At 32.0% G+C, this 27,898-nt stretch overlaps 1 protein-coding gene across 2 annotated transcripts in view; it reads right to left on the reverse strand.

Moving 5' to 3' along the window:
• The window catches only part of LOC131843248 (tumor necrosis factor alpha-induced protein 8-like protein), a 69,479-nt gene that overhangs the window by 4,042 nt on the left and 37,539 nt on the right, over nucleotides 1–27,898 (reverse strand). For both annotated transcript variants that reach the window (XM_059191855.1, XM_059191856.1), the window contains 2 exons: nucleotides 1,705–1,838; nucleotides 288–446 (listed from right to left, as the gene is read on the reverse strand). In XM_059191855.1, the coding sequence (XP_059047838.1) occupies nucleotides 288–446; nucleotides 1,705–1,838 (293 nt within the window). The remainder of the gene's footprint in view (nucleotides 1–287; nucleotides 447–1,704; nucleotides 1,839–27,898) is intronic.

A 27,898-nucleotide genomic window follows, 5' to 3' on the forward strand; every position in this document is an offset into this window, starting at 1 on the left:
AGGAGAACAGTCCTCTCTAATTAAGTAAAATTAACAATGGACCAATGCTTTAACGCCTCATGGATTCTCAATAGCGATTGATGGTGTTATCGATGATATTTTATGTTAATCGATAATGTTATGTTATCGATATTTTTAGATTCCAATAACAGCATTGTAAATTATTAACTACAAAACAAATCAGTTTTAGACAGTGTGATTTTTTATTCTGCAAGTTTTTGCAGAATAAAATTATTAAATGAGTAAGACGTTATTAGTCTTGAAGCGTTTATTATAAGGGGTCTTACATGGAATTTTGAGCGAAATGCAGCTAGTGCCCTGTCGTCAGCGGGGGAGAGATGTCCGTGCCGCCGTAGCACCCCCAGCTTCACCGCTGCCTTGATGACATGCTTCACCAGTTTCTCCGCTTCTCGCTTTTCCAATCGCTCGCGAAGAACCGTCAAAAACTGAAATGGTTCAAAATATTACATGTTATTATCCATAAATATCGATACATACAATTTTAGTTAGCGTAAGTCAAAATTAAATAAACTATCGTTGTTTACTTTTTCATTGTTCATTGATCCCTTATAAAAATTAGGAACAAAACAATTAATATAATATCTTTCTAAAATAGTTGGGTTAAAGTTTTTAAAGTATGTTTTCGAATATACTTTTTAGATGTTATGTGCATCTAAAAAGTATATTCGAAAACATCACTAACAAACCAAATTTCAGTTGTATATATACTTACATTATTTTATATGTTACCGGTTATTCGATTCAATAGAATGAAATATAAATATTTATTCTACCGCATATTCGGAAAGCACATTCACTCAAGAATTTTTCTATTGCTCTTTTAAACCGACTTATAAAAAGAAAGCGGTTCGAACCAAGAAAAAGATGCCTATTTCCAAATACGTAAACTCAGGAACCTTTACAGAATGTGTTGTAGAGATGATGAATACCAATTTCCTGTTGTACCATTTGTAGAATAGGCCATTATTGCCTTTATTGTAGCGTACTCAGAGAAATATATATATATTAATAGCTATGTACTTCCGGCGATTACAATTGCGAGTTAATAAGCTACGCATTGGACCTTCAAACATTGTTATAGATACTGGAGTTATTGAACAATATATGGTCAAAGTCAGATTGTCAACACTGTGCTGTTCGAAATGATTATTACTAGACAGAAACTTTTGTGCCTCATTATTACATATTTTTGGCTGAGTCTTTGGTGAAGAAAACACCAATATTAAATCCGAGGGACGGTGGTAGGCTCACCCCCTGCCTCTTCACATATTCTCTTCTTCCTCTTCACACGGCGAAATGTCAAGTTTTGTTTTCACCAGGACATCGATAATTGACAATGCGTCTGACTACCCAATTCCGAATTTACAGTCATGATAGTATGTGTGTGTATGTATTAAAAATGGTAGCTGCATAAAGAAGCATTACTAAAGTGTCATTAATTAATACATAATGTCGGAATAGTACATCCGCCTGCACCCACCGTGTTCGCAAACGGAGCACCAATGGAAGAAGACAGAGCAGACATAACGGTCGTCAAGTCAGTTAGGCCATCGTGGAGAAAATATTTCTTTTTTCTTAGACTAATTTCTTAATTTCAAAGAAAGTGACAGAATACTGTAGTACATACTGTAAAAAGGATTTAGCTTTTATATGAAGAGTTAAACAATAAAAAAAAGTATCTACCTGATCGAGGAGTTTGGCGGCATGTTCGTCGAGCACTAGTGCCCTTGCGCTGGCCACGCCGCCTACCCTTGATAGGAACTTTTTCTGCGCGCGCAGCGAAATGTCGCGGGCGCACCACGCACCGCCGTCCATCGCTGTAAATGAAAGAAACATTACTTATAGGACACTGTATGAACGATTGAAGTGTGAGATATGGTAGTGAATCAAAGGCAATAGATGCCTGACATATTAATGCCCTGGAATGGCATGAAGTTACCAGAGTAATTACATAATGACACGATGTCCGTGGTATATAACCGACGGTTGCTGCTTAAAATCAGGTGAACCTTCACCCTGATTGCCGTTCCAGATAAATAAACAAATATATTTCGACATGTACTATAGAATATATTTTTTATCTACAATAAATTACATTCCACATTAAAAGCCGACTAACGACCGTGATAACCGTTTGGACCATGTTATGGTCATGGGTAAAACCTATTAATTACAACAAATCATCGTTACAATATTGTATCACCGTTTTTGGCGAATATATCGCTTATCATTTGGACAATACATCTTTTGGGAACTGAGTCGGTTAGAAAAAGACGTATTTAATCTGATTAATATTTTAAAACATACACTTCTAGAAATTTCTAGCAACAATACGAGTATTAATATAAAAAATATAAATTCTGTTATTTTATAGTAAAGTAGTTGAGCGATAGACAAAATAAAGTGCCAATATCCGATTCTAATGTACCATACATTAGTATCGGATATTCTGTTGTTTCTAGGTATCTTTAACATAAGACGAGTAAAATTTTGCTATTTCGCTATTTTGCCACCAGACACAAAAACAACGAAATATAAGAGTAAAAGAAAATAAATTTGTATATTTGGCAATATGGTATACAACTTTATTTTCTTTTACTTAGCTATAAAAAAAGTACAAATAGCTGTTTGAGATATTATATGATGATAATAATCCAGGACAAACAGGACACAGCGTTATATAATCTTTATTTATCCATTGTAGCAGAAAATATCAAATAATTCGTCTGTGTAATGTTACTTTCAATTATACATTTATTTACACATAAACCTGTGCTCCTGTGTGTAAATCTCTATTATAATGAATGTGCTTTCTGCTAAGACAAAATAAAAATAGAAAAACATTCCCTATTATGAATGTGACATTAGAACATAAACCAATTTGCCTTTGACAGTCCACAGCACTGTTTCATAATCATTTCAATAGCCGGTAATGTTTACAACTACTTGAATGCCTACGTGTAGTTTATTTAAACTTCCCGACTGACAATGGTCAATTGCACTATTATAACAATTGAATCTCTCTGAATTAGGACAATGTGATGTTGACGGCTTGTTTTCATAGTACTGCTATTATTATCATATGGTTAGTCATCAACTACATGAATTATTAGCACTACTTCTATCATTTCGTGAAATAATGAATTTTTAAAACTTTTTTAAAACTTTCTACTAGATAGACAATACCTTTCGTCTAATATCCTTATATGGCGGCCATCTTGAATTGACAATGATACTGAAAGTATTTTGACGATAAGGATAATGATAAAAAATACATTCATAAGTGGCAGATGATGTACCACTTAATGAATAAATGATTTGAGATTGAATACATACGTATTCTCAAAACTAAATCTATGGTCCACATATCAGATTCATAACATCGTTTAAAAAGAGATCCATACTGTAGAAACATTACATAATAGAATTATAAGACTATCAAATTAGAATGTCTTGAAATAGCCATTAAGAGGCCTTTCACATTTTTTGGCCTAAAAATCGATAATATTTTACATAGATATCTAATCTTAAAAACAACATCTTTGAAATATTTTCTCTTTGTTAGTCTTCCTAATTTCTAAAATAGTTTATTCAAAAACGCTAAATGACAGAAGTTTGTCGTCGTTCATTAATAAACAAACTAAAACTTGATAATTCAAGCGGTCCTTTTTTTCATTTTCAACTTAAATACGTCGAAATTTCAACAAAACTTTGCCATAATCATTTCTAATTTTCTCATAAATACAACGAAATTTTTGCATAAAAAAAACATAATAATAAAGTTAATATACCATGTATAAATTCCGTTGCGCCAAAAGTAAATTCTCAGTGGCGCGCTATAGAGCGACTAAACCATTTTGATAATTTAAGTAATATTTAATTAATTTTGCTAATATATACTTATTTCTACGAATATTAATTTAAAGTTGTTGTTAAATATATAATATATATATATATTCAATCATCCAGCCCTAAATCTATAAACGTAACGGCATCGTGGGGTTATTATACTCGTTGGACTTTCATTACTGTACAGTTATGTCAAATAATTACATTATAAATGTTTTTATTTAGAGACTAGCTTTTAGCTTGAATATGGGATATATAGGTTATCGCGCGTTTAAAGATCCGTGTACAGTATTGGGACGTTATACACACTGGCGCAGTGATACGAGGTTTGACATTAACAATTAATTATTTATGAAGAATCAAGAATCGGCCAACCAAGAACGAGAAGCTGCAATATAATATCATTTATGAAGATGATCAAGTTGAAGCTTTTTTTACAACTTAGAATGGCAAACACGGCTCTCCAGATGGAAAGTAACCGTCGCCTATATACATGAGCAGTATGAACCGTACATATAAGGATGGGACCTTTAAATCAAAACAAAGCCTTGAAAACACAACTATTATATATAAATAAAATAATTATTTGCTAAGTTACAGTAGTTTAGACTTTACGTTGAGTTTTTGCATGCAAACTACTTCATATGCATCATTATTTCTTGATGTACTTATATAAAACAATATTTATAAGTTTATAATTTGTATTATCTTGTTGCACTATACTAATAAACCAGTACCAGAATGAATGACGATTTTGCTACAATCTGACGTTACCATTTGTATGAAGCAATACTCCAAAGTTTAATCTGTTGGGAACAAATAACATTTAGTAGTTTATAAAATGTGTGTTACAATAATCCTGTCCAAACACCGACCTTGTTCAATTATTGTGAAGAAGTTTTAAAATTTGGTTTGAATTTTAAAAATTCTTAATAAAGATCCAACGAATGACTACAAAAAACGCACCCATGCGAAGATGGATCGATACTGAGTGTTAAATAATTCTATTACAGCTGATAGTCATACTAACTCCGACTTGCTCGTAAAACCTATGCCTAAGTTTATCTCTTACAAAGTTCTTATTAAAAGTTGGTCGATAAACTCCATCAGGATTCACATAGCGCACTCGTCTCATAATCCTCATCTAAATAACCCTAACTCTTCCTAACCGAGATTTATGAAGTGACGACTCTTGCCTACTTTATCTCGGTTCACGCAAAGTGGTTCCAGTTACTATATATGTAGATACTAATGTATCTTCGCCTGTTACTAACACGACATCTATCATTTTCTTTAAAACAGATTTAAAGTTAACATAATTCAAATTTTCCTGATAATCTATACATATATTATAAAGAGAGGAAGTGGATTTTGCTTTGAAGAAAATAAACTACGGACCCACTGCACCGATTTGAGAAATTCTTTAATTATTTGAGAGGTACATTATTCCAGAGTGACATAGGTATATAATGTTAAAATATACACAAGGCACAAAGTCATAAACATTTAGACGAAAAAGGGGCTGATCAATAGTTACTTTGAAATTTTTTTAGTCTACTAGAACGTTAATGATAGAATAAATGCAATTGAGCTAAAAATTAAAAACAGTTCTTTCTGGATAGCATTTTAATAATTAAAATAAAACGTTTTAAAAGATACACCTTTTCATTTACCAAACACTATGGATGAATATAATTTATTCCTGTTTAAGTACTCTCTGTATTTGTATCTATTCCATAGCAACCGCAAACTGTAGCTGAATATAAAATTTCAAAGTTCAACAAAGTTTCAATTGGTTTTGAATTTCCCAATAACTTTGTATAATCTTAAGGGGCAGCGTTCCCAACTACAACAAGAATATCACAGTCAATAGTTAAATGGAGGTATTTAATTTGAAAGGTTTTTTTACCAGCGTGAAATTTATAGCCTACATTATTAGAAAGTTTCATTAAAATCCATTCATTAGTTTTTGCGAAAAGAGTAACCATCCATGCATACTCACAAATTTCCATGTTTATAATATTAATAAGATTTTCGCCGAATTTCTATTCCTTTGAGGACTTTTTCCTACAGATCAGTAAGTTATTACAGTTGAGAGGTCAATAGAAATTCAAATTTATATGAATATTAAGTAATTCTAACTAATAAATGCGAAAACATGTGTGTATCAGTATTCTCCCATAATGGAGGTTTAACAAATAATCCCCCAATCTATAAGTTAGTATTTTTTTGCTTGTTCTTATTATTTTGTTACTTCAATTTAATCTGATTTTAGACCTCCTGGTACACTTTTCGAATTAATTTCAGCAAGAATGTTTCTGTTCCCATTTTTAGGTCTACCTGCACATCAAAAGCAGTCAATAACCTCCAACTTTATCCACACAAATCAAAGAAATTTTGATAGTATAAATGGATAGATGCACGGATGTTTGTTAGTCTTTCACGAATTATGATGAAACTTTACAGTAATATAGCTTATACATCAGAATAATACATAGGCTTTAAATTTCATGTAGGTAAAACCGTGGACAGTTAGTATATTGGTTTTTCCAATGGTCGTTTAACTACAGACGCAGGTGCAGAGTTGCTTAGACACGTATTTGCTGCATGGGAAACTAAAATGGATGCGATAGGTGTTTTTTGTGACCTTTCTAAGGCTTTTGATTGCGTTGATCATATTAAATTTAAAGCATTGTCTTTGACGCCATAAAAAGCAAGTTTTTTTAGCAATGTATTTGCTAAAAAAACTTGCTTTTTATGGCGTCAAAGACAATGCTTTAAATTTAATAAAATCTTATCTATCTGATAGAATACAGAAATTGTGCAAATGGGTGTACCTTAACGATCTATTCTCGGGCCATTTTTATTCCTAGTTTACATTAATGATCTCCCATATGCCATGCAGGATAGATGCGGCATAGTATTATTTGCAGACGATACTTCATTGATTTTTAAAGTTAATAGAATGACTAATAATTATGACGATGTAAATAGTGCTTTGCGGCGTCTCTTGCACTGGTTTACAACTAACAATCTTATGTCGAACGCTAAAAAAACAAATTGTGTTAATTTTTCTCTGTCTAAAAGTTTTAATACTAATTGCAACATAAAATTAAATGACGAATCTCCCGAATTTATAGAATCTACTGTCTTTCTAGGAATCCCACTAGATAATAAAACACAATGGGGTGCACAAATTCAAAGCCTTGCAGCGAAACTAAGTTCAGCAGCTTTTGCCGTGCGTAAGGTTAGACAGTACACTGATACTGATACTGCTAGATTGGTCTATTTTAGTTATTTTCATAGTTTACTTTCTTATGGAATATTACTATGAGGAAAAGCGGCAGACATTAAACATATATTCATATTACAAAAACGTGCCGTTCGAGCGATCTACTGTATGAAGAGTCGTGACTCATTAAGAGAGAAATTTAAAGAGGCAAATATTCTCACCGTTGCTTCTCAATTTATATATTCAAATATCCTATATGTTCATAAAAATCTTGACTTATTTCCAAAAAACAGCAATATTCATAATATTAATACTAGATTTAAAGACAAACTTGCTGTCCCCAAGTATCGTTTAGAAAAAGTTAATAGGTCTTTTATGGGAATAGGTATAAAAATTTATTTATTTATTTATTAACACTTTATTGCACCAGAAAGACAAACAATTAAACAAAGAACAAACAAGTAATAAGGTACAAAAGGCGGTCTTATCGCTTAAGCAATCTCTTCCAGACAACCTTTGGGTAGAGGAGAGAAGACAGAAAGTGGTAGATGGCGCAAGAATGGACTAGAGAAATAAAAAAGGCATATAATACTAAATAATAATAATTTACATACATATACTACTTACATATATATATATAATACAATTTATATACATATATACACACAAATATTATATACAAATACAAAATACACAGGAGTGTTTATTTTGTATTTGTATATAAGTAAATTATTGTATAAGAGTAATTATGTAACACGCAATTTCGAATAAGCTAACTGGATGAAGACTGACAGATCAAGAAAAGTTTAGTTGGAGAGATAGTAACATTTAATATTTAACAGAGTTCTTGAAAACGGACAGTGATGGTGCGCTACGAATAGAGAATGGAAGTGAGTTCCACAAACGAATAGCTAGTACAGAAAAGGATTTAGTATAGAATGAGGATGTATGGATAGGGGTTTTTAAACTGAGGTTTGTAGCACTGCGTAGCCCATGACTTTGTGCCTCACCGAGAAATAAGAATCTTTCTTTAAGGTAGTGAGGAGTAGTGGGTTTAAAAAGAATGGAGTAGAGAAGAGAAAGAATATGCCAATCACGGCGAAGGCGAATAGGAAGCCACTTGAGCTGTGAACGATAATGAGAAATGTGGTCATATTTACGAAGTCCAAATATGAACCTGATACATATATTTTGGAGACGCTCAAGTTTGTTTAATTGGTCTTCGGTGAGGTCTAGATAGCATATGTCATGTCATTTACAACAAGATACCAAAGGATATGTTGGAATTACCCTTAAATAAATTCAAAACATCTGTTAAATCATATTTACTGAGCAAAGCCTACTCCTCCTCACTAAACGATTACTTGAATGACGAGTGTGCATGGCAATAGTTGTTCATGCACTGAATTTTCGTTTAATGTTAGACATAGATACCTATATAAATATACATTGTAAATAAACTGGTTTTAAAAAAAAAGTAATTCAATTGAGTTTCTTGCCAGTTCTTCTCAATTGGATCTATATACCGAACTGGACGGTAGGGAAAAAAATAAAATTAGAATGTAAAAATTTGACGTTCATAAGCGGCTAAAATGTCCTATATGAATAAATGATTTTTTTATTTGAATTTGAATATACCATATTTCTTACTGTTGTGGTGAGCAGGAGGTTGCTTTAATAGCTGTGTTCCGAGACGAGGAGGACACCTGAGGTATAATATATACATATAGAAGAGACGGAGACCACTTCATCATAGTGTCGTCTATAAGTTCACCAAGCCACTCCCAGTATAAAATAATACCATTATATACATATAAATCCAACAGTAAGTATCTTTACAATTATAGTGAGAATTTAAGCTATTTATATAAATCAAATGACCTTCTACAACTAAATTACTAGAACACCAAATGTCTTACAAGATTAATGGATAAAAGATATTGCGAACCGATCTATTCGCAACACCCCGTCACGTACAATGTGTTTACAGGTACCGTATGTGAACTTTATTGATATTTGTAGCTGACAACGCCCAGCCACGGCATCGTCTAGCCAACGGCCATCATCTCATTATAAAATAAGTTTTACTCCATTCAAGAAAATTGAGACTAGTATCAATTCAGTTACAGATTAATTTATATAGGGCTGTCAATATAACCTTATTAAGACAAATTATTTTAAAAATGTTTTTATTTCCTTTAAAACTTCAACTTGAATATTAATGCTCCAAAAGGAGTTTAATGAAAAGTATGAACAAAAACGTAAAACACAATATACATGTAAATAATAGAAAAACAATATTAATTGCCTTCAGACAAATATGGATAAACCTAGGCGGATAATGGCCCTGGGTCGAGTAAGGGTCTTAAAGTTTAAGTTTATTTCCTTCACAATGGAATTTTGAGGATGCCTTAGTAAGTCATTGACCTTCGTCGCAAAACATTTGAAAAGGCTTTCTGATTTATTGCTTAGTACCTACCATCGAAGGTGAAAGAACTTTAAATAAGAAAAGGTTTACGGTAAATATGAGAAATCAATAAAATATTACTGAATGTTAGCTAAACGTACTAGTACTAATAATGCTACGATTACAATTTAGTTCAAGTAAAATTATATTTTATTTAAGACTAGCTGTGGCCAAGGTATACTTGTATGGAAGTACATATTATAAAAATCAGATCAAGGAAGTCTTATTGTTATTTTATAAGTTTTCTATAGCCTATAGATTGATCTCTGTATTAAGCTGAAAATAGAGAAATTTCACTTCACATTCAAACGTCAGTTCACATTCGCATGGCCTGTAATAATTATATTGTACAATTTGGATTCGTTACAATTTTATATGTAAAAAAGACAAGTCTTCAAGTTGCAATTCGCAAACCTAGTCATTTAAATATCCAATGTAATGAAAATTTTATTTTGAAATACATATCCAACGCGGGTGAGGGATGATAAATAATCAGCTATGTATTTCAACTAGTATTTACTACAGTACTAGTAATGCACTACACTATTAGGAATACATACCATTGGTAAAAACACTTTGATAAAATCATTCACATACTTGCATATTTCATGCATGCCATCATACATTTAGCTGAACTGCTGACTCAGGGGCAATTTACTAGAAAACCCTACACGTACACCCAGTTCCGGCGGAACCAGATAGGGGGAATATTACCATATCGCGTGCTGCCGCAACCTTGATCGGTGGAGAGGTTCCAAAATGCCTTGGCCATCGCAATACGGAACCCAATGTCAAGTTCTGCAATCAATGTTAAGATTAAGATTCGAGGTAATCTTGACTTGCAAGGTGAATGTATGTACCTACTCGCTAAGTATAGCTGCTACATTCCAGACAGCACTATGTTAAATTCAAGCTATTTTTGTTATAATGTTCATGTCTTTATATTTATGAATTCTATACCTATGTCTCAGTAATGATTGAAATGTAGCGTTTAATACATACTATACAGTTTTATGCTCCAGTAGCTTTTAATTCATAATTTTTCAGAATACCTAGTACTTAAACTAACAAATTATTGTACCGCCGCCGTCGGAATTCCCGTGCCCCCTGATAGATACTAACATTACTAACTATAGGCAACTATATAGCTCAGTTTTCACTGCCACAAATATTTAAATTATTTATGTTAATCTTAGTAAAAACTTGTATTTATAATCATATAAAAACCGAGACAAACATGAAAAGGCATAAGATAGTAAGTACTAGGGTTCATGATTTCTCGAGCTTTTCAATTTCTCGGGTCTTCTCGGGTTGTCGAGAAATTTACATTTACGTACGTTTTCTCATATTATTTCGTTCCAATAACGTCAAAAAACTCAGTGGTTTCATTTGAGAGGAAAACTACTGCATTATTTGTTAAATATTAAATATAAAATTTAACTATAAAATTAATTATAAATCTTTTAACATATGAAAATGGTGTTTTTATGAATAACCTGAAGTATTTTTTTTAAATATAACATATATTATTTAATCAAACTATGTACTATTTGCTATTTATGCACTTTTGCCATCTTTGATCTTAAATTGATCTCCTCTTTGAAAAAAACATTTGAACGGGAACATTTGGACATATCAATAAAATCTTTGAAGGCATTTTGGCCTGCCTCATAGGATTTGAATTTTTTCCCAATCTGTTATCCAAATTTCGAAAAAAATGGTAATCTGTTGGAGCAAATTCCGGGGAGTATGGTGGTTGTCTTAGACATTACAATTGAATCTCTTCTAATTTGGTAAATGTCAGTTGTGCAGTGTGTGGTCTAGCGTTGTCCTGAAGCAGCAGTAGCCTACGGCGATTGACCAGCCTCGGTTGGTGGATGAACAAGTGGATTAATACAGTTTTGTCACTAACACCGCAACCTACAACTAACTCGGACGTGGTTCGCGATGGATCTGCTATCACAATAGCCTTCAATTGTTCATTACCAACCTTGGACTCCGGCGGCCCACGGGGATTGTTTTGCAGGTCGAAATTTCCAGAACGAAAACGTTGGAACCAAAAATGTATTATGTTTTCTTTTGGGACACCACCGCCATACACATCATTAATCCTTCGAGCTGTTTCTGCAGCACTAGTGCCATGGCGAAACTCGTACTCTTACTTGTAAATGACGCGATATTTTAAGTTTTCCATTTTGTAAGCTGAGTGACCCAAAGAAAAAACCAAGCATATGTATTACGGTTTTGGAAAAATAAATGCATGAGGGAATAGCCGTATAAATTTGAAATTGGAATTCCTAACCAAAGAGGAGATATTTAAGATCAAAATGCGACAAAACGCTAATTTCATAGTTTGTAAGAACCTAATATATTTATATTTAAATAAAATTTTGCTTATTCATAATAATAATGTTTTTAAATATACTCAATAAAAGATTTATAATTAATTTTATAGCAACAAAATTTTATATTTAATATTTCTATATAATACATGATTTCTCAAATGTTCTCGAGTTTTTTGACGTTATTTGGAAAAAAGAAAACGATTTACGAAATGTAAATTAATGAACCCTAGTAAGTACCGTATGCTTAATTATTTAAAGTTTTACAGGCAAATATTAATATATATATTATTAGTATAAGTCTACTTTGTTCTTTTTTTATTCTTTTTTTACAAATAAAACATAATATTCTATTTTAATCTTTGAATTAAAATTAATTTAATAAATTATATATTTCCTATTTGATATGAATAAAATAGGTCATTGCAATCAATTGTCTTGAACATTGTTATAAATACCGCCTAGCATATATTATATGAGCGACGAACGTTTTTCTTTATATATCGTTACACAATAAGTCGTTAACAATTTTCAGGAATAAATAAAATACTCAGTAAAAAGCAAATATGTATTATATATGATATTGATCAAGCTAGACACGCGAATCACCTCCTTCGTCAAATAATAAAACGAAATAATATATTGACAAGACGGTCGTATACCTCCCCTGCTCATAAAACATGAACAGTCTTACATAACTCACACACAATATTCGGTCATGCTGGAATAAACCTAGAAATTTGGAATTGGCAGCGAGGGAAGGTAAGTGGGTAAATGTAACTAGGGTGTGTAAGATATCAACAATATATGTATGATTAGTATTATATCTGATTATTACGACCTAGTTTTTCTCGCTAAATTGGAGTCAGCAATACATTTGTAAACGTATTCTATGATGGCTATGGCATGAAATATGCAAGTATGTGAATGATTTTATCAAAGTTAATTTTATCAAAAAATTGTAGATAATTCCGCACCTGAAGGGTGTTGTGTCTCATTTTAACAATTTATTCTGTAAAAATTCCCTCCAGCCGTTTTTACGAAACATGAAATAAAGAAGGACTAGAATGATAGAATTACAATTCCAATGTGTTTTTCTGATTGTAGCAATCAGACACAAGATTGCCTTACCTAGTACAGTAGCATGAAAATAATGTAAGGATAATCAATAAATATAAGGGTATAATAACATTTTAAAGCCTTGTTAAAGTAAGCTCTACCGTACTATATGTATCTACCTACGTCGTCTTTTGATAAGACCTCAGCAGTTACTATTTAAAGATCCGCACGAGTTGGCAATTGATCAAATTTTAAAACAACCATAAATATCGGTATAATTTGAGGTAAATACCACCTAATATCCACATAACAAAAGGCTACAGTTATAATTGCCTCCTTTTCACTATGATTTGAGTAATAATTAAGATCTACCAGAAAAGAAACGATCATAAAAATCAAATGAACCTGCAATTTACTTAAATATCAAAACATCATACTCATTATTAGCTTAGCGATTATATAACAGCTCATAAATTCCAATAAGATTATTGGACATGATGTACATACATGCAGAAAGATTTTAATCGTCTGTTTTTGTTGGGTACACACCTTCAAATTCCCTAGAGAAAGCATGGCCATAGTTCATATAACTAGGAAGTATTATTATAATGACGACACGCTATTTTTATTTTCCCCCAAGTTATTATAGTAGGTAACGAAGGTATAAGTAATGTGACTATTATACGCCTGTTATTCGACCTTCGCGGGTCGCAGGAAATTGTTCCCCGGGGCCATCGTTAACCCCTTAATAACTGCACTGTGTAGGTAGTCGCTCTAGCGTAGTATAATGAGACCATTCTCGTTGGTAATTCATTTTTCAACCAACTTAATACTAGAAGTTTTATTATTCGTCAGTTTTTCGTGTATACAATATGAGACATTTTTGCCACTAATGTGCTGATTTTGATCACTTTTTTAAATAAATGATGTAATAATAGTATTCAGTTATATAGATAATAATAATATATTTAAATCTCAAATTAATGATGAGTAAGAACATGAATAAATTATAGAACTAAAAACCTAAGATATAAATTTTACAAAACGTTTAAAAAAGCGGAAACGTTACAAGTAACTTCTGGGCTTTTTTTTTTTTTATAATATATAATATATAAATAATAAAAAATAAACTTCTGGGCTCGATTTGTTTAATGTGCTAAGTCTGCTTACCGCGTAAAATAAATAGTCTTTGACTGAGGTACTACCAGCTGCCACTGATACTTCTTTCGAAAGCGAGTTTCTTAGTATATAGAGTTAGATACAAAATAAATATTGTTACTCAATAACAACAAAATTGTTTTTGTGTACTCACACCAATTCACACTACACACTTTGTATCTAGGCATCTCTATATCGTCTTTTTTAACCACCTAACCACCAAGCAGTTTGGTATAAGCTGTGTTTCGATTGAAGGGTGAAATATGGCAGTAAAATTACAGAGGTATAATATCTTAGTCCCTCGTAATGGAACACATGAGTACTAAAGCCGCATGGTGAAGTGATGAGCATCGTGCTGTTCATGTATATGGCGACGGTATCTACATACAGAGGATATGTATGTTTTCTATTCTACTCACTTGAAAAAACAAAACAATAACATCAAATGCTAGTAATCATTACCTTGCCGTAACACAGTTTTTAAAAGAATTACAATTTCAATTGGATTTTTCTGACATAAATAAAGTTATTATTATTATTATTAAGTATGAATATCGTTTAAACCTAAAGCTCCCAACCCATTGTAACTGAACCCTTGTCCAATTACATTAAGAGATATATCTTGGAAATTAATATGACAGCTAGGAATCACCGGCCCGGGTCACTGGCCGGTCCCATGGGAAGTAATTAAAACCAATGTTTTGTTAATTGATGATAACTGAGAACTGTAAAAGGCTTGATGATTGGTGACATGACATTATAAACTAGCTATTGTAACTGGATATTATGATATTATATTCATGGAAAAGTGTTTAGGCGCCACCTGCCGGATTGAATTGTATGTTCAAACCATCAAGGAACCGATAGAAATAAACATACACCAACTATTATCACACACACACACACACTTTGACACCTTGAGTGTAAAAATCATGAAAGTTAGGTAATCGTATAACATACGACAAAATACAGTCGAATTTAGTAAAGTAGAAATATGATATCTACGCTTAAAGATTGATTCCATTACTATGCAAGTTTGACTATAGTAATATATTTCCGATTTGCAACGATTTGCAATTTGCAACGAAAGGTTTACGATAGACTGTAAATGTGGTAATAAAGCGAGGTAACGAATTATTTAAGTGGGCCCTTAACCTCAAATTTAAGTTGAGGCGATTTCTTTTGATGTCTTATACTGATTGCCGCAAATGGATACAGTCATTGACACGAGAAACTTATAAGGAATACTATCCGTAAGGCAGTTTATTTATGTTATTGAAATGGTCAAAAAGCTGACAGGTCATCTGATGAACATAAACAGCACCATTGCCATCACGTAGTATGACGCCCGATCATCTGTCGATAATCTTGAGGCCTGAAGTGTATTATTTTCTTGTAATTTCACTGATGTGACCCTTCCAAGCGAAATTACAAAGCAAGAAAGCGGCAGAAACATGTGAGACCCATATAGTAACTCTGTAAAGGAGTATTTACATCGATAGTATTCAGCCCCCTGTCTTAGTTTTTGATTGACATCGTTGAAATATAGATAGAAGGAATATATATGTAATACATCCGAAGAAACATTTGATTACATCCACATTTAAGTAGACTAGCTGGTGCAGACTTGCGACAGTTTGTGAGTGACGACGATAACTTCAGAAGTCTAGTAGTGATTTAGTACACTACCTACCTTGCATAGTTTTGGGTTCTTCCCCGCACAAGACAAACGTTTTCCTATGCATTTGATATAGATATAAATTAAAAATATATGTATATGTTTATTAAATCCAGTATCATATTAAAGCTTCCCAGAGGTAGACTTTTAATACCTCTGGCACCCATGAAGAGTATTACGAGATTCACTGATATGATGCTGTTAGATATATGTACGCATACATAGGGGACTCTTGCCACTTACTATTAGTTGCGGTATCTGGTATTCCGGTAAATAAATTCTACCCAATTTCGGGTTAGATGGCGCTGTGCAAATTTTACATTAATTTATAGGCGACGGACATGACAACAACGAACGACGCGTGTCGTTGCCACCCAAGCTGGTGATGCGGAACAAGCGATACGCTCTAAGGAAATAAACAATTGTATTATGGTAAACTAAATTGACGAGCTAAGAAATTGAGCCACACTTTATTTCCATATATCACATGATAGAAATTTAACAATTATCATTTAGTAGTTACTGGAACTGGCTTGACCCAGATGCTCATAAAATTGCGAGTTTTATGTATGTATGAAAACGGTATAGAGGCTTTGTTACTCTATAATGTAGTACTTATATTTCTTAAACAAGAAAGGATTATTAAAAATTCGAGATGATTTTGTGTTTATGATACAAATAAACGAATCTTTTGCTTTATAATATTAAAATAAAGAATTCCATTATCATTTGTTGTCTACAATATATCTCTTCTCTATACGTCTGTAGAACTGTCAATCTGTCTCGGAATAATTTTCTTCCCTATGGTTACCATTATAGTCGCAAACGACGTTAATAACCGTCTGATGAATACAACTATTATGTTGTTGTGTTAAAGCTGCTTTCTGTTTACTTTGGGAGAAGTGGAAATTTTGTACTTAAATTTAAATGAAATGACGTTGTGTCTTCACAGTTGTATTTTGGCGACTGATTGTAATGTACACAAACGGTGGCTGGCCGGCCGAAACACACATAACTATAACTGCGGTCCGATATAGACCAACCATATTATAATTAAAGATATCCCCATGTAGTGGGACATACCCCGCTGACATTTTTAACAACCAATACCTGTAATTCCAGATATCAATACCATTTTCATTGTTTATGAAAAATGCTGGGTGATACATCTCCGTACTCTTATAATTGTTCAGATCAACGGACAATGTTACATTGATTATAGTTTATAATACCTACTGTACTATGTGTTTTGAGTAGGTACTTAATCATATGTTACAACTATTTTAATAATTAACTGACAATGAAACGTATTTATGGCTGCTTTTAAAACATAAGTAAACGGCTTTATGTAGCGGTCTGAAGTACAATAACAATATAGATCACATATTTACACGACAGTGTCGCTAGTTGCGTGTCTCACGCCAGAATATCGATCGATAGTACACCACCAGTTATTTTCTATATTAAACAGCTTTAAAAAGGCGGGCTACGGATAAAAGAAACTAAGATAAACAAAACAGAGCAAAATGTGGATACCTTATCCAACCGCAAGGTCTTCTACATAAAAGCAAAAAATTTTACTTTAGAAATCTAAGTCCTCGATACTGCCCATTTCAAATAAGTTTGAAGAGAGTATGGTAATGGTAAGAGGGTATACTTCGAATTCGCGGAAACACTCTTAACGTAGTACGTTTAGATACTCAAAAGGATCCTTCAACAGTTCTGGGTTCAGTTTAAGCTACATACATTTCTTTAGAAACTGGGGAATGCTAATAAAAGTAGGACCGAAAGATTAATCAAGTACTATTAAGTTAATTAGTACAGAAAACGTTTGATCGCGCTACAAGGGCCATAAAGGTCATATCTGGAAAGTAATATAGAATTATACTATAAAACAACACAACTTGAACCTGAACATCACACACACAATTATGATTCAACGAAGAACACTTGACACGGGTAAGGTCGAGTCGAGCCAAATAGGAATATTTAGGAAATTATTACAATACATTTATTGAAGTTCTATTCCCAGAATATTAAATTAAAATGTTTATGAAATCGCGACAGTAATATTGCCTTACTTGTATACGCACTTGTTGATAACTGAGGAACTGAAGTAAATCATTTAATTTTATATAAAGTGTCTTAGATTCAAATACAAGGTCGAGGTCAAGGAAAAGTGGAGGGATATAATATGTATGACTATAGCGGCTATTAAAGGAAGTCATTGATAGATCCATAAAATTGGACACGAAAAAGTGTTACGTATATCACATTAGAAATTGAATAAACACATGGCAAACTTAGGCCTGTGCTTAACAAAAATTTGTAGATTTTGCCAATCTGAAAAGGAAAAACCACTACACATCATATGTGGTTGTAGCCTACTCATGCATAAACGAAATATCTCCTTTGGAAAGTATACTCTTTATCCTGAGGAGATAAAAACCATCGCCCCTAAGAATATCCTTTTCGTCTTGTCCCTGGTGGGTCGCGGTACCGAACTTTGAAAAAGGGCGAGCACAATACATAGATCTATATAGGTCTCAGTGATACTGTCTAGGCACCTGACAATAGCCCAAAACCCTCAATAAAAAAAACATATGATGAGGATGTTTTGACTAGTTTTATATAAGTATGGTATTTTAGGTTGAAACGTTAATATATATATATCCGGTCTGCTATTACAACCTTCATCTATTTAAGGTGCATAGGATTTGTAAGCCATATGGGTATGTTCGCAGTATAGATTTTTATACCCCGCATAGAATGTACTCGTCCATCTGCATCAAAGAAAGCTTTGAAATATTGAGTAATAAAACCAAGCCATAAAGTATCACCTGAACAATACAAAACTGTTATCTTGTATCTCATGATATGAGGTACATTTTCTGTAGATAATGCTATCCTTGTTGGTTATTTTGTTTTTCATACAGGTAGCTTTGTTTTTTCTTCTCTGTCGAGGAAGAATATCAATACTTACTGAAGAATATAAACAACTGATATAATTAAATTATACATCTAAAGGATGTTAGAGCTGCATATAATATCAATAATATAACGTTTGTTGCTACATTTAGATAATTCAACTTCATAAACGTTAATAAATGAAGTTCTTACTTAATAATAAGAACCACAACATTTCAAACTGCAGTCATAAAATTTTAATCCTGAACAATAGCGAGACCTAGTATTTTAACCTACAAACACTTGCCAGCGTACATAAATTTGGTATTTCTTTCTTTTGTTGTTGTTGGTCGCTAATGTCGCTATAAACTACGGCTATTAAATCCTCATATTTTTTACTTCATGCAAAACCTGTGTTAATATTCTTACGATCAAATATTGTCAGCCCCAGTAAACAAAATTCCATGTAAAATATGAACGAACAAAGAAAAAGAAATAAAAATGTAGTTCACGAAGGGAATATTGAGTAAAGTTAAGTAACAAGAAATATTCAAGAAAAATTGCATGTAGACGTTATGAGGTAAAGTTTTCCGTAGAAGGAAAAAGAATAGAGTTGTCCCTTAGTAAGTAGGTTCTGCAAAGTCGTTAAACGACGATGGTCATAAAAATGAAACGAGCACAGGTGTTTGCCGGGACACCGCTGTTTACACTTTGACCGGTTGTGTGGACTGTTTCATTTGTGAGCCAACCCTGTAGAATATTAATTAAAATTTAACAGATGTGTACCGCTCTCTTTATTCATTTCACGGAAAATATTTGATACTAATTTTCAAATTTATGTCTGTTACTACATAAGTTTTGTCCGTCCCAATTTTTAAGAAAGTAGAGAGTATTCGTACTCACAATTTATTGCATAATTAACCATTTACAATTTCGTTAGTATAACCAGTTACTATATTTACTTAAACCTTTAGTGAAAAGGCAAAATATATATATATATATAAAAAAATATTTTCTCCTCGTAATTGAGAATCAGTCTTAAGTAAATTAAGAAATGATCAAGCATATACAGGAGGAGCATTTCAACTATTAGTAAGGAATGTAACTTCTAACGTTCTTTGTCTTATTATAAGTAATTAGTACAGCATATATTATATTTATATTTATATACAATAATAAAATTAAGGGTATTATATATAAGTTTGCGTCTGTATAATGCCCGCGTGACTGCTCTGGTTGATTTATAGTCTGCTCTTTGTCCACGTTCTCGACGGCCGCCGCCGCCGCCGCGCTGTCTACTCAAGTCTCTGAGGATTCCCAATCCCCATGGTATCTACAATGTTTCAATATTTCCTGTATAAAGGTGAAATAAATTAAAATGACAAATTTTTTTGTCATTTTAAACGTTATGAATTATTATTGTGTATATAATTTGCATGCCACGTCAACAGTAGCTACTTGTAGGTACTGTTATTGTTTCATTTTTATTTATTTGTTTTTACCAAAAATTACTGAGCGGATTTTAGTGTAAGTTTACATTAATATAGATTATATATCAAAACCATGAGAGGTAGATCATATGTATTATTTTTCGAAATAGTACTGTACCTTTAAAGCTAAACATCAAACGAATAATTCAACTTACAGCGCCGTTTAGCTTCCAAAAAATCCATTTCTCCGCTAAAGTGATAACTTATCTAAAAGCATTAAATCTTGGATTTAATACTTTTTACGATACTTTCTTCGTCGCAATCCAGAGGAATGAATTTAGAATACTTTGTACGAATGTCTAAAATGTAATTTATGGGTGGGACGTAAACCGTAAGAATAAAAATAAAATTTTGGTAACATGCAAATTCATACAATGCCGTTTATGATGTTTCGTCGGTATTTTGCCCTGTATAGTATTCTATGTAATACTTCTTTCATATTATTTTTAGTATTGTGCTTTTGTTAATAATTTAATCGTTAACATATAAATAAAATAATACCGTATAGAAATTATATTTATAATATATACCGAAAAACTCCGCGGTCGTCAGTCAAGAAGGAGCACACATTGTCATACAATGGCATTAATTAGCAGCAGATTCACTATTTATCTCTTCAGCCGTTGATTCGTGAAAAAGCATCAAACAAAAAGACTTTCACATTTATACCACTTATTGCTATCAATTTATTTGAAAATTTTACGTACTATTATTGGTACGCTTTTGATCTAAGCCGATCCAATCTGACGAACGGGAAGAGGATGTTTGTCTGAAACTCATAACAGAACTGCGCGGATATAACGAGCGACTTGACATTTGCAGCATCCACTGCAATATCACTGTCGCTTTTGTACGAGCACATCTTTCAAGTTAGGAAGGGTCATGCGCTTTTCATATAAGCTTAGGTTCAATTTATTTTCTACTTAGACATTATATACAACACTAGAGACCCGCTCTGTTTTCGCCCTCATATTCATTTCGGGTACTCATAACACATTGTTCTAGAATAATGTACCCTTCGAACAGTGAAAGAACTTTTTAGAATCGATTAAGTGTTATTTGAGTCGAGATCCATTACAAACAATGCAAAATTTCAAACCTTCTTTACAGTATTAGTATACATAGAATACATTCATTTTTATCTAAAATACCTAATCATACAACAACAACAACAATTAAGGTAATAAAAATAACGTGGTAAATATCAACTTAGAGACATTCAGCCCTGTAACAAGGTAGCTAAAAAAAGGTTGCAATGCATCATCACGTATCATCTGAGTCGTTAAATCTGAATGAAAAATGAAATTTTACTTTCTGCGCACTAACAAGTTTTCATAGAACTTGAAAGTCACGATTGTCACATGAAAAGGTTTACAAATTTGTATCGTTTAGAAAACATTACCTGAATCGTTTTGTCGAAGCAGGCGCTCTGGGCTCCTGCTTATTCCAGACATGACTACAATCCTGGACCTTGCCTATTTATGAAGTTCAATGAACTCTCAGTAACCGTATTTATATGCCGCTTTAAACCGTAATCAGCCCAAATACTAATTACATTGTATTCCATTATGCTAGATGACAAGTTGAGAAATATAAGACTTTTATATTTTATTTTCCCTTGGTTTGTTCTAAGCACATACTTATATTTAAACATGAAAGAAAAAAATATTTATAAAATGTGTTTATAATCTGTTTTTGATGTTAGAGTTTTTCTTCAGGCAAATTTAGTCCTTAAACTTAAACTTATTAGTATGTTAAACGCTGATTTACGGTGCGTTATTAACTCCATATCTGTAACAATTACTAAAGTTATCTAAAGCTCGTCTCAATGCAAATCAATTTTCTATACCACCACGAACAGACTACAAACATTATCTATTTATACAGCTAAAAGACACTAATGTCGATAATCTCGGGAGAGGACGATCATTCACCTCCCTCTATAAATAATCTATAATATAAATAATGGCTTGTTAAAAACCATCTACCTTATACTTTGTCGGAGAGCATAATATAGAAGATATTTTTCTATAAATATTTTAATTTTGTATTTCCATCAAAAATCAATAACCGCCAATATAATATAATAATATATATAATATAATATAAGTTGTGAGCTTTAGCTATATATAGGTACTGACATAAAATTGATTGATTTATGTGGGGAAAAAGATGTTTAATATATTGCTGGTTTTCAGAAACCAAAAATTATAATTAATACAATTATATTCATAATTAAAAATAATAAGCCAATCGGCGAATCAAAGGCATCTAATTAGCGCAAAGTAGGACATTTTCGATCAACGAATTCTTATTATTTTGTGTAATCTATATTATAAAGCAGGAGTTATGAGATTGAGGAAAGTAACGATTTGAGAAATTCTTTCGCTCTCAGAACGGTACATTATTCTAGTGTGATATATATACAAAACTCACAAAGTTATGAGTACCCGGTGAAATCAGGAGAGGCTAATAGTCACAACATATGTGAAATTGTTTGTATCCCAAATAAAACAAGTAAAAAAAACATATATATATATATTTTAAAATTATTCTCGAAGGTATTTCATTAATGATAATTACAACATTTTCCATTAAAGAATTTCAATGAATGGTGGAATCGGTTATAAAATTTATAAAGTTTCAAGAAAGTATTTTATAACATCAATCTATATCAGAAAATTATTAATCAATGTTATTTCATTAGGAAAACAAGGGAGCATTTCGAAAACAACTTATTGCAATACAGCATTAAATAGGAAACCTTTTCAGTTCACCAAGTACAGCAGACTTCATGAATATGCAATTTGTTTTGCAAATATGTATTATGACAAGGTAAAATTTAATTAGTAACGTTGGTACATTGCGAACAGAAGGCGGTTAGTGAGTCCTTACAAAACAAGGCTTTAATAACTAGAACATCGCACTTTCCTTGACACTCCCTGACCTGGCAATGTCCCCTACTTAGTGCCGCATTGTACACATACATATATTTTTTTATATATTGAAAGTATCTATTCTGTTTTAGACACATATTAAAAGAACTTCATAGATTTTTAATATTTCATAAACCTTTAAAGAGTTTACGAAGCAATGACTTTTATGAGCTGAGAGATTGATGAGTAAGCCATAAACAATCATATTATGAATAGTCTGTAACATTATTTAACCATTGCAATGATATAGATATTCAGTGGATTACGTATACAGTTGTAAATATAATTTACTTCGTTCCGATTGCAGTTGCACGTTACATACAAACTGTTACTTAGCAACAATACTTATTTTAAATGTGATGGATTATACTTTTTCTACTTCAATCAATGTGCCTAATACGGTCCCTTAATCCATTACATTTAAGACATTCTACATCTCTACATTTAAATAACATACATAATATAAAACAATATAAAGAAGAGTAAACAATAGAACTACTAGCAAAAAACATATCCAAAATTAAATCTGTTAAAATACTAACAATTTCTGTTGGACCTATACCGCCCGTTATGGGCCCAGTTGTAAATATAATTTACTTCGTTCCGATTGCAGTTGCACGTTACATACAAACTGTTACTTAGCAACAATACTTATTTTAAATGTGATGGATTATACTTTTTCTACTTCAATCAATGTGCCTAATATGCAAACCATTACTATTCCTACAAAATATATTACTATGATGGTCAAGCGGCTAGGTATAGTTTCTATTGAAGTTTTCCTTGTTTATTACTGTTATATGGTGTATTGTTTGGTAGATTTTTTATATAATTCGAATGGCAAACATGCTGATGTATCACTTGATTGTATACAGTATCACTTGATTGTATACAGCACCACTGATGGAATCCCCGTGGTACCATCCGTGCGTTATTATTCCAGAGGACTAAGATGTCGTGCCTCTTATCAACTAATTTTCTTGTATACTAATCTCACCCTACAACTGAAACACAGCTTACAAAGCAAGCTTCTTGGCGGCTGACATAGCAGCTGAGTTACCCATAGAAACGACTTTTTAGAAAGTCTATCTCGGTGAATATTACACACAATTAATATTTAGGAAAGCACGTCTCGACATGAAATACAAGTGAAATAATAAAATATTAAAAATAAACACCTATGTTAACAAACAATTTATGCCGGAAGTTCTTCAAAGGAACAATAAATTCATAACGAGTTTAATTATATAACTGAGCGAACTAGCAACGTCGTCGGATGTAGGAAAAAATATTTGTTATCTCATTTAATATGCAAAGCGCCGCCTTCGTCATAAATTAACGCCATTTATAATGGAATGCAGACTAAAATATGAGCGGAATATCAAAGATTTACGGTCGAGATCTGATTAAAAAACTCCTATAGCTATATTTATGACTAAATAATTATAGGATAATCTGTAAGAAAAACATAAAATACATACTAAATTTAAAAAATATCTTACTAAGTACTAATACTACATAAAGTAAAGGATATGTATGAATATGACGTTATTAGAAATTTAGAATTCTGTAATTCACTTTTAGTTTTGCAATTACTTATTTAAAACATTAAAAGTTACTTTTGGGAATCTTATTATTCATACTGTACTACAGACAACTAAGTTGAGTTGACTTCTCTAGCAGACACTGCAACTCAGGTTGATCACGTAATATAACAATGATGAAAAATTTTCATGATCTTTTTGAAGAAAAAATAAATACAAGGAAGCTCATTTCTACATATTCCAATTATCAAACAATTGCTAGTTACATGCAAAAATAATACAGTTATTTATATCATTGAGATACGTAAATTAGGAAGTGATTGCGTTAAAGCTTTTTAGATATTACATTACAACGAAACAAAAAAAAACACTTAAAACGATTTCTGAATAGTGCACCGCAGTGATACATAAATCTACGACTATACCTCAATAGCTGGTTAGCAAAACACAAATTTTCAGTTAGACGCGTTGAACATATTCCCAAAACGTAATTTGTTAGAATCGGCAGAAAATACGCATTGTTATTCACAACAATTCACGCGCCAACATACAATATCAACATGACCCATTTCGGCAAATTAAATCTGCCCCCTTATGACTCGCATGTTCGTGATGTCACGTCAAGCCAATCCTCATATGGGAAAAGTTGGAAGGTCAAATATAAGAATACTAATCGCCCACCTAGGTTTCGGCTACGAGATGTATGTATGTGGAAAACATAAACATAAACCTTCAGGAAGTAATACTTAAAAGTATAGTCATATCAATATCGATGCGTTGTTTAGAAGAAGTATGAAACCGACATACATATGTAGGAACTTCTTTTGTATACTATTTATAGACTGTAATCACACAGTAGTAATTATAATATACACACACAGTAGTAATTACGTATAACTATAATTAGTAGAATTACATATTGACCAACATAACGTACAAACACACATTAAATGGTGAATACATCTGATATAAATTTAAGTACTAAAAATAAAACTCATTTTGGATGGTGCGTTTTCGCACACCGCCTTCGTTCTGATGACCACGAGTTCGAGTTCAAGGTGCAAACATTACATAAACAAATTCATAAGCTAGTATGATTTTTTGTATTTCTTTGTATAATATGTATGTGTTTACAAAAACGTTATTCGACGTAATATTTTCAAAATAGTAATAGTAGTTGTCGAACCGACAATTTATTATGTTTCTCTAACATGGTAGCAAAGCGCTGTTTAAAATAAATTTAATTTAACATACACGTATAGTAATGCTTTTGCACGATTCTAATAAATAAGAAACCAGAATTGTGATTTTGAATATTTAAATAGCAGATACCTGGGCATCATACATAACTTGCATAACCCTTATTTACATGTATAAGAAAATCCATAAATCAAAATCAATCGAATGATTGACAAAAACATATGTCGTTCAACATCTGCGTTCCATTATCGAACTCGGTACATATATTTTCCGAGCTGTTTTTCTCTATAACGAGGGTTCAAACAAGGGCGTGTCAACGACCTGCCGCTCCCGAAACTTGCCATTTAGGTGAATCAAAGTATTCACCTAAATGGCAAGTTTCATTTTCATATAAAGGAATAAACACATTTTTTCATACAACATCGGAGAAATAATATGTGTTTGTACTGAGTAGGCCAGTATAAATTTTTAGGGTGGGAAAATAAATAAACACATTATTTTCAATGAAGCCTGAATGGACTAAGAAATATTTTTAAAAGAGAAATAATTAAGAATTTTATAGAGAGAATAATATCTCAAACCTAGACCCAGACACAGCTTTAGTATAGAAGAACAACACAAAAATATACTAAATAATTCACGAAAGCAGAGTAAAATGCACTTAAGAACGCTTGTAAAACGATATTAAATTATTTATACTATACTAATAATATTGTTTTTATCTTTTTATTAAAAGAGTAGCAAAGAACAAGCATTCGCTCGCTTGCTATCAATTAATCTGACTCCGCCATTAGTAATGAAAATTACAATCGGGTATATAGTATCATTCGGCTTCTAGTTCAATGCGTAATAACAGAAAACAAAACATTGTCGATAAAGCTTTCATAACAACAATAACGATGCTACAATGTGAAAATATATTATGGACATTTGCTTATCAATATTTTCGCCAAACAAATCTCTACTTACACTGTTTTCTATTTCATCGGGCAAAAACAAAATCATTATGTTCAAATTGACGACCTCGGTGGTCTAGCGGTCTAGCACACCGCTTTACGACCGATAGTCGCGGGTTCGATTCCTCGCACACAAACATTTGTATTCATGAGTATGATTGTTTGTATCGGTCTGGGTGTTTTCTATGTATAATATGTAGGTATTTACAAAAAAAATATCTATGTATATGTATCAGTTATGTAGTACCCATAACACAAACTTTAGCTAGCTTAACTTGGGTCTAGATGGCGCTGTGTCCTGAGATTATTATTATTATTAAATTACCAAATGCTATAGAAAATATACGACTAATTTCACTTAATTAGGTTAGTTTATATTTTTATATAAGCTTTATTCTTATAGCGCAAAATTTTTTAATTTATTTTAGATAGGAAGAAATTTCTAATTTATTTTAATGTAGGAACTCATTGTATAATGCTATGCTATGAAAGCTGAGTAAAAGATTAGTATTAGTTTATACTAAAATAATACATTAACTTTTTAATAATAGAGCAATTACATTTTGATATCCTTTTATACTTTTTATACTGTCGCATAATGGAGGGGTTATATGAATTTAAAGTCTTTGTCTGCGTGTCATCCTTATAGATACAATAAATATAGATTATAGAATAAATAATAGTATACAATGATTTAAATACAAGCTCATATAGGTACACAGTTAGTTGCTTGTCACAGTTCATTGTATTTCTATTGAGATGCGAATAAGACTATATGCTAATATGTAGCTTAGCTTTTAGCCTTGCCGGTTTCGCAGTATGTAGATTACAGTGTGAGCATATGTAATACATCCAACGTAACATAATAACACCCGAAAAAAATTAAACTTAAGGAAGATGCTTTCATTTTGTGCATATTAAATTAAAAAGAGAAAAGTAATAGAACAAGTTTATTGGACCGATTAGGTGATAGCATGATTTTCTTAAGTTGCCGTTAACTCATTAACTCCAGAAAATAAAATGTTATTACAGAATAATTAACAAGAAATAAATAAATAA

Source organism: Achroia grisella, unplaced genomic scaffold, assembly GCF_030625045.1.
Source record: "Achroia grisella isolate CSIRO2021 unplaced genomic scaffold, CSIRO_AGI_Agris_v1 utg2946, whole genome shotgun sequence".
NCBI lineage: Eukaryota > Metazoa > Arthropoda > Insecta > Lepidoptera > Pyralidae > Achroia > Achroia grisella.